The sequence below is a fragment of the Trichosurus vulpecula genome, chromosome 2 (assembly GCF_011100635.1).
Source record: "Trichosurus vulpecula isolate mTriVul1 chromosome 2, mTriVul1.pri, whole genome shotgun sequence".
In the NCBI taxonomy this organism is placed as follows: domain Eukaryota; kingdom Metazoa; phylum Chordata; class Mammalia; order Diprotodontia; family Phalangeridae; genus Trichosurus; species Trichosurus vulpecula.
In genome coordinates, this window is record NC_050574.1 from 54,893,045 (window position 1) to 54,902,006 (window position 8,962).

At 52.3% G+C, this 8,962-nt stretch overlaps 1 protein-coding gene across 2 annotated transcripts in view; it reads left to right on the plus strand.

Moving 5' to 3' along the window:
* ALPL (alkaline phosphatase, biomineralization associated) overlaps window positions 1-5,098 on the plus strand; it is a 48,639-nt gene extending 43,541 nt beyond the window's left edge. Inside the window, exons 9-12 of one of the 2 annotated variants that reach the window (XM_036747802.1) lie at window positions 512-646; window positions 2,098-2,289; window positions 3,261-3,380; window positions 3,679-5,098. In XM_036747802.1, the coding sequence (XP_036603697.1) occupies window positions 512-646; window positions 2,098-2,289; window positions 3,261-3,380; window positions 3,679-3,950 (719 nt within the window). In that variant the 3' untranslated portion in view covers window positions 3,951-5,098. Of the gene's footprint in view, window positions 1-511; window positions 647-2,097; window positions 2,290-2,694; window positions 2,743-3,260; window positions 3,381-3,678 lie in introns of those variants that run through there. The other variant, XM_036747803.1, reaches the window with a different exon arrangement.
* The last annotated feature ends 3,864 nt before the right edge of the window (window positions 5,099-8,962 follow it).

The window sequence follows — 8,962 nt, forward strand, 5'->3', positions numbered from 1 at the left end:
AAGGCCTTGAATACCAGACTAAGGAGGTGGTAACTTATTCCCAAGGGCTCTCACTGCCTTGGGAATATGAATCTGGCCATCGGATGGAGACTGGATTTGGTGAGGCTGGAGGCAGACCAAGGCCAATGCACTAGTCCAGATGAGAGGTGACAAGGGCCTGAATTAGAAGGATGGGCCGTGACAATGGACAGAGAAAGGAGTGATTGTGAAAGATATTGGAGGGAGAGGGGCAGTAAGTGCCCCATACTAATGTGTTTTACACATACCATGTAATGTGGCATCACTTTCCCCATCAATCACTCACTCACCAGGTATTTATTGCATCTGTGGTATGTTATGCACTGTGTTCTAAGTGTCCTATGAGCCTGGGCCTTCTGAAGGGAGAAGGGAAGTCTGGCGCCATTAGCCCATGGTGTCCAGTAATTCCCAGACCTCTCTGGGCTGTGCCCTCCTATTTCCTCCCACACTTTCGTTATTCTCCCAGAGCTAACCATTGTGTCACTCTCTTTAGGACTCTTTGAGCCAATGGATATGACATATGAACTCAACAGAAACAACCAGACAGACCCATCGCTGACCGAGATGGTGGAGGTGGCCATCAAGATCCTGAGAAGGAACCCCAAGGGCTTTTTCCTGCTGGTAGAAGGTAGGGGTCTGATGGAGCCCTTCCACCCCTGTCCTTGAATACATACTCAATCTTTACTCATTGAGCAATTATTAGGCACCTACCATGTGCTAGTTCCTTAAGAGAAGTTCTGTGGGCTGCTGATGGGCTAGGCAGACCAGGGAGGGATTGGCTTTTAAGGCAGATTAAAAGGCACAGGTGAAGCAAGGGAGGGAGGCAATTCCTGAAAGAGCAAACAAAGTGGAGAGGAAGAAGAATCAAGGTGTGTGTACTCAGGGGACAGAGTTGTCCACTTTTCAAAAATCTGTGTTCTAAGGTCCCTCCCAGCTCTGACTCATAACAGAAAACCCCTAGGCTTGGCCCCATGGGGCTCTCATAGGATCAAGAGTTTACATATTGTTTGGAAGCCATCCCTTTTTTCTGTAGGATTAGATTTGGGAAGCCCTCTCCTCAAGTTCTACTCTCCCTAGAGCCTAGGATATGCTACCAAGGTCTAAGGACCTAGCTTGCATTGAATGGCTGCTGCTGGGTCTCCCTGGGGTGGGGCTTTGGAAGGGACATATTAGATGTTCCATCCCAACAGACCATAGTCTAGGGAGGCTGGGTTGTGTTATTTGGGATACTTAAGGTGTACTTAACACAAGGGTGACTGGTCACGTCCCTCCTGTGCCTGGGCCTTGTCAGCCCCTACCACACAAGAAAGGCAGGCCGCTTGGGTTGCTGGCTCTTTACCCAAACCCAAGGGTTAGTGCTAAGCTCAGCGGTTTCAGCTCTGGCCACAGAATCCTCCCGCCTCTGTGGAACCAACAGTGGAGTGAAGGGTCTCCCAAGGGAGTGTGGCCCCCTTTGTAGTGGGAGCCAGGAATGTAGGGCCAACATGGCCCTGCTTGGAGCTGAAGACCACAACAAAGGGAGCCAGACCCTCTCAGCTCAACCGCTGCTAGACCAACCCCTTGGGCTGGCCAGGCCGCCTGGAGCCTGAGGCTGAGAGCAGCAGGAGGAGGCAGAAGAGAGGCCCTGAGGGACAGCAGAGCAGTGTGTAGGCTTTGCTCTGGGGCCTGCACTGAGCCAGGGGATAAAAGAATGAAATCTGAAAGACAATCCTCATGGATGTCAGTTCATCTTGGAAGAATATTTCCTTTTCCTGGGCAAATAATTTCTTGGAATCATAAATTATTATAGCTAGGAGGGCTCTTAGAACACAATGTCAGAGCTGGGAGGGCCTTAGAACCCAGACTGTCAGATCTTTTCCAGCACTAGTTACCTATGAATGTGTGATCATCCATGAGATTGTGTCCTGAGGACTCCAAGGGCTGTAGAAGGGCTAGCTAGGGAGGACCTCTTCAGAAGAGATGGGTCCTCCTTCCTCCCCAGTGTTGGTAGCACTTCAGAAGCAGACAAGGGGCTCTCTAAAGCAGCAAATGTTCCATTGGTTCCTGGTCCTTATCAGTCTCTTTCCTTTGATACTCCAGGGGGCAGGATCGACCATGGCCATCATGAGGGAAAGGCCAAACAAGCTTTGCATGAGGCGGTGGAGATGGACCGGGCCATTGGGCAGGCTGGCGCCATGACCTCCGTGGAGGACACCCTGACTGTGGTTACCGCGGACCACTCCCACGTCTTCACCTTTGGTGGCTACACCCCACGAGGGAACTCCATCTTTGGTAGGCTGGGCTGGGTTGGGTTGGAGGGTACCTAATGGGCCATTGGGGCAGTCAGGGTATGTAAGACCTGGGTGGGATTGGTGGGGGCAAGTGGGAGGGGGTCTTCTCCTCTGGGACTCAGTTCCTATTCTGTGACAATCTTCCAAGGCCTCTTCCAGCTTCCAGCTCCAAATACCAGGGTTCTAATTCAATCCGATAGCTTATTAAGCACCCAAAGATAGGCAAGGTGGGCATGATCCAAACCCAGCTCACCATCCTCTTGGCCTCCAGCCTGTGAGTCAGCAAAGAGGCAACTGGCCAGACAGGCCTCTAGTGATATGGGTCAAGGGGCTGTAGTAGAAAGAACACTGAATTGGGTGTCAGGTCCAGGATTGAGCCCCAACCCCACTTATCCTGCTTGGACAGGACCTTGGACTGTCTGAACCTGCTTCTCCAAAATGAGGGAATTGGACTACCGGCTGTCTAAGGATCCATCCAGCTTGGAATCTTGTTGGAATCTATTGAGAAAAGGGATCCAGGGAGCATCTAGAGATGGTCTGAGGATGCCAAGCTAGAGTAACTCTTGGTTTCTGGATAGAGAACAGGGAAGAGGGGGCAGGTAGATGAATGAGTGAATGAGCATAGATCAAGCATTCTTATGTGCCAGACACCCTGTTAAGCTCTATGGATACAAATACAGGCCTTCAAGAAGCTTATATTATAATTAGGGGAGACAACACATTTCAGGGAGGAGTGTCACTTGACTGGATGGGAAAAGGTCAAGAAAACTCACCTTGTCTTGGGTGAGGTGGGTGGAGGCTGGGGAAGGGAGATGGAAAAGCGGAGGGAGAAAAGGAACTAACCAGGGGGCTTTGGGGTGATCTGGAGAAAGGGCTGAGAAGGTGAAGGGGCACCGTTGGGAGGAATTGAGACCAGGCAGCTGGGCCTGGGAATTCCAGCTCTCTGCTAATTCTGAATTCTCCCCTCTGCAGGGCTTGCTCCCATGTTGAGTGACACAGATAAGAAACCCTTCACCTCCATCCTGTATGGAAATGGACCTGGCTACAAGGTGGTGGCTGGCGAGAGGGAGAATGTTTCCACTGTGGACTATGGTAAGACCCATGATCTGGGAAGGGATTCCCTTGGTGGGATCAGAAGATGCTACCATCTGGTAGATGAGAAATGGGTTTCAATGTGAGATGCATTAGGAGAGGAGAGACTCAGAAAGGAGATGGGGGATTTCCACATAGTCTATGAGCATAGCTATCTTTCCAGATCTTGGTATGAAGGGAAGGAGCCTTGTCCCTGACCCCAAAAGATTGGGGAGATTCCAAATTTTAGTCTCTCCTGGACCATCCTGATGGCTATCCCAATCTTCACTCCTCACCATCAAATCTTGTCTTCTCACAGCTCATGACAACTACCAGGCTCAGTCAGCAGTGCCCCTGCGCCATGAAACCCATGGGGGTGAAGATGTGGCTGTGTTTGCCAAGGGCCCCATGGCTCATCTCCTGCATGGGGTCCATGAACAAAACTACATTCCACATGTCATGGCCTACGCATCCTGCATCGGGGCCAACAAGGACCATTGCCAACTCTCCTCATCAGCCAGGCTGGGCCCACAACCAGCATTGTTCCCAGGCCTTCTGACCGTTTTCCTCCTGCTTGGCCTCTTATTCTAAGGCCAGCTGTATCCAGGCCCAGGACAGCCAGCTTACCACCCATAGCTGGGGCCCCTTTCTGGCAATGCCCTTGATGCTCACTGGGCCTGAAGCCTCAATCCCCATCATCAACCTTGTTTCCAGAGCACCTCAGGGCAAATGTCCCGCATCAGCATGGGGCAGAGTGGTCAGGTGGCAGTGGCTGAAGGCCATATCTCCATTGCTGCCCGTGGCTAGAGGCTGCCACGCTCCACTTTGACATCCAACTTAAGGAACTCAAGAGACTCCACAAAAACAAGTCTGGGGATCAACTGGTGTCCCTCTGGGGCATGAACTTTAAAGCAAAAGAATTCCCTCTGAGGGGCAGCAGGGAGCCATGTAGGCCTGTTCATCTATCAGCCTGGTCTTTGCCTACAACTACTCCACAGAAAAGTGAACAGGACAGGCTCTGACTGACACATGGGTCCCCTCACTCCCATTGGCGCCTGGGGAAAGCACAGACCGAGCCTCTTATTTGGAAAACAGATTCTTCTCTTTCCCTGGAGGATACTGATGGTTTCTCCCTCACCCTTGCCCTGGGGAATCACCTTGTCCCTTCCCCTTACCCCCATTTTTAGCCCATGAGATGCTAGAGCTCACCAGTAGGGCAAGTGGTACCTGAAGAGGCACTGGCTTGGACTCCCTGGCAGTACCAGGACATGCCCATCCCCCGGCCTAGATGTAGGGGATGAGGAGCAGAAGGAATCTCTCTTCCTGCAGACTCCCAGGTCTGCAGCCTGGATCTTCACCCTCCGGAGAGGACAAGGCCCAGCTCCCTCCAGCCACCACCATTGTCGATCCCCCGGGGCCGTGAGCTGGGAGGGTAGAAGTGGAGGTGAGGCTCAGGAACTGAGGGGCCAGCAGTGACTTGGGTCAGACTCCCCCTTCTCTCTCCCTCCCCCCTCCCCCCACTCTAGTGCCCATCATGGGTCCAGGCCTCAGCCTAATGAAGAGCCGGCACACTAGGATGACTAGAGTGGAAAGAGGGACAGATGACAAAGCCTCGGGAGGGAGGGGAGGGACAGGGATGGGGCAGGGCTTCTGGGACAGCCATCTCCCTTCTTTCTTGTTGATGTTATTGCCGTTTTTAATCTCCCACAAAATCCTGTTAATAAAAAATTTTTCCAAAATGTTCTGAGAACAGAGCCCAGTCCTTGTGGGTAGTGAGGTGGACAGAAGAAACAGCCTGCTCTCCCAGGTCTGCCTTCCATTGCTATTCAGGAGAGGGAGGGGGTGGTTGTCATGACAACAGGTTGAGCCTGCCCCTCTAAGGAAGGGGAGTCCTGGGCTGTGGGCTGCAACCCATGGGGGGTGAGTCAGTTCCAGGCCCTGGTTCCTAAATTCTTCGATCTGGAAATCTGAAATTACCTAAGCCAATGGCCTCATTTTGGGGAAGAAACGAGGCCCAGACAGAAATGCTAAGTCACACAGTAAATGATAAATTAGGTTTTTGGTGTCTCACTGGAAAGCTGGCTTGGGGAAGGGGTGGGGTAAGAGGAGCCACAGCTGACCTGGTCCTCTGAGACCCCCACCTGCCTCCATGGGGCAATGTGATTTTAAAGGATAGGCTTCTGTATAGTGAAAAAATGCTGGTTTGGGAATAGCCAGTCCATCCTCAGCAACTTTGGCTGTGAATCTGGGCAAATCCCTTCCCATCGCAGTTTCTGAGGGGTTGGCCTAGATAGCCTCCGAAGTCCCAGTTCCAGAGCTCAGGTTCTAAGCTCTGATTCGGGGGGGGGCAACTGATCAGGAAGAAGCTAGAAGTGGGGGCTCCCTCATCTCTCTCTTTGTAGAAGTAAGAGGCACTCACAGCTATCCCTGGAGGGTCCCCCCTTCTGACCCGCCTTCTGAGAAGACAGTATGTGGCTGTCCTGGGGGTGCCACTCTTCCTTCTTGCATACTCTGGGACAGTATTGACCCGGGAGTTAGAAAGCCTGGGTTCAAATCCCAGCAAGTTACTGAGTGACGTGACATAGCATCATAGATATAGACTCGAATCCAAACCCCTTATTTTACAAAGGAAGAAACTGAGTCCCAGAGAGGTCATAGAATCATAGTTCGGGAGCTAGAATGGGTCTTAGAGGCAACAGGTGTGGAAGGGAATTGATGTGGCCTTCAAAGCCAGGTCCTGTGACCCCAAGTTCCATCCACGTTGTTCCATGCTGCCCATCTTCACTTCTGGACCTCATTTTCCCTATCTGTGTAATGGGCTCACAGGATTAGTCTTATCATTTATTATAATAGTAATAGTATTTATATGCACAAAGTGCTTCACAAATGACTGCATTTTTGCCCTTGACAACCTCATGAAATAGGGGTTATTCCCATTTTACAGATGGGGAAACAGGCTCACAGAAGCCCTTTGCCCACAGTTGCAGAGGTAGTAAGGGTCTGGGTCAGAGCTTTGTCTCCTGGGCCACTGGGTCATCTCCAATGTGATCAGAAGCTTCTTTTTGACTTGAGAAATTGGAGAAGGTAGGTGGGAAGGAAGGCCTAGGGAAGACTTCCTGCAGAAAGGGGCTAGAAAGGGCAGATCTGAAGAGAAGGCGGCTGTCATAACAGAGCATTGTGCCTGCTGCTCATCAGGGAGAAGGCTGTCCTGGGGCTCAGCAAAGTCAGCTCAGGCTCACTCCTGGGCGGCAAACCAAGGCCCCAGCACTGTGTGGGGGGACTCGCAGCCCCTCAGCCCAGCTGGCTGCGGTTGGTGACCAGATGGGACTTTTGTCTTTCTGGGCCATGTTTACTCCACAATCTCTAGGGGAAGAAAAGGAAGAATGGTTGCCATGGTTACCTCAGAAAAAGGAGGGATGTCTTTCCTGAGGGATAAAGATGTCCTCTACTGCCCAGGAAGGGGATGCATTGGCCCTAGGGCCTCTAGGAGAGCATGGAGAGGAATACCAACCCTAAAAGCTAGCTTCAGCAGTGCTCAAGAATTTAGAACAGAGAATGTATTGAGTTAGAAGGACCTTAGAACACAGAGTGTCAGAGCTGGGAAGGCCCTTAGAACACAGGATGTCAGAGCTGGGATCTTGCCAACACACCAAATTTCTCCCAAACCCCCCCCATCCCCCTCTCTCCCTTTCTCTGCCAGACTGTCCCCCAGCTTTCTGTTCCTGCATCCTCCCCTCTCATCTCCCTTCCCTACCTCTAGATTTCTTGTTTGTCAAGGAGGCCCTTACTAGCGTCATGAGCCTAGTAATGGTTGCTCCTAATTCCCCCAAGATTTACAAAATTACTTCCCACGAGGTAATAATTTAATTGTGGGCCTGCTCATTCTGCAGAAGAAGAAACTGAGTCTCTGAGCAGGGTAATGTGTAGCTGGGAAGTGTCAGACCCCAGTCTCAAGCCCAGGTCTCGATATAGCCCACTTGTTATGGGTCACACCCCCCAACCTCCACCTTGGTCCTCAGTCCTGGTCCAAGGATCAGGCTGGTCTTCACTAGTTGCTTCCCCCACAAACCTCCCCTTGACCTGCAGCCAGGCCTGTGTCATGTTACCTGGGTCTCAGTCCCCAGAGGTTCCCTAGGACTCTCTCTGGAGGAGACAGAAGTCTCCCCTGGCCTGGGCAGAGGCCACCCGAGTGCCTGGGATTTGGCAGAGCCCAATGGGGCTGGCGGCCACTCCCGGTGCTTGGCTAGGCCCAACCCGGCCTGTGGTCTGGCCCAGCCAGCTCAGGAGCTGCCGAAAGGGAACCACTTTCTGTCTTTGTGGGGAAGCTGACTCGGAATCTCTAGAACAAACAAGGAAGCCACAAGTGCCTGTGGAAGGGGGTGGGGGGAGTGGACTAGAGGCAAGGGGAGGGCTTGCTTGCATCATTGCTCTGGCTGCCTGGGGCTTCTAGCAGCTTCATAGGCTAAAAGGCCCCTACCCCCACCCTGAGAGAGCTGTAAGGGGCCTTCATGATGCTCTAGGCGTTCACCTTTCAGCTTAGGAAACTGAGGCCAGAGAGGAGGGGTCACACAGCTAGCGAGCCCCAAAGTCTGGTAGCAGACTCAGAATGCATTGGACTGCACCACACCACAGCTGGCTTGACTCTCGTCAGCAGAGCTCCGCTTTCAGTGGCCAAAGGCCAGCTCTGCTGGGAAGTGGGGTGAAGGAGCTGGAGGAGAGGGAAGGAAGTGACCCCCAGGGCTCTGGAGGCAAGAGGGGAAGGGGCTTTGCCAATTGGGGGGAAGGGAGGAAACAACTACTTCCCACGTGTGGCTGCCAGCCCTTGGCGAGGAAGGGATCAGGGCTCTGATGGGGACGAGGCCAGCCTCTAGGTGACCTTGTGCTAGTCACTGTCCCCCAGTTTCTTCACCTGCAAGGGTTTCAATTAGAAGAGCATCAGGGTCTCTTTCCAGCTCTGCCATTTGAGAATTCTGGGACCACACTCAGCCTGGCAGAGGAATCCAAGGGAGGTATGTGCCTGCAGGGGGTGCAGAGGATTCCTTTCTCCAGGCAGTGTTTAAGGCATCGGCCCCAAGTCAGGAAGGGGGAGATGAGAGGGTGGCTCAGTGAGGTCCAGGACCACCCCTGGGAACCCCGCAGGGAATGGCCAGGCTGGACAGGACCATCCTGCTGATTCAGAAAGACCAGGGGAGGCCAGCCCAACTTCACAAAGCCCTCAATTAGAGAACAACGGAAAAAAACATGGTGTTATTCCTTCCCAGGACACAGCCCATCATAAGCTAAGATAGACATGGTTACTAATAGGAAAAAAATGGCAAATCCCAATAAGCCCACATAACATAATAACATATCAGCAACAGAAAGGGTCTTTTAACATTCAAGGGCTGTTTGCTGGCCCAGAAACCAAAAGCACATTACAGGAATGCACTCCCCCCACCAGCTCCATGCCCCCTCATTCTCTGCCTGCTAAAATCCATCCTGTCTTCCCAGGCCTGGCTCTAGGGAGCCTTCCCTATCTGCCTGACTAGAAGTGGTCTTTTCCTCCTTCGTCTTTGCCTATAAAACACTTTTGTGCATTCATCCATGTAGGGGAGAATAACAGC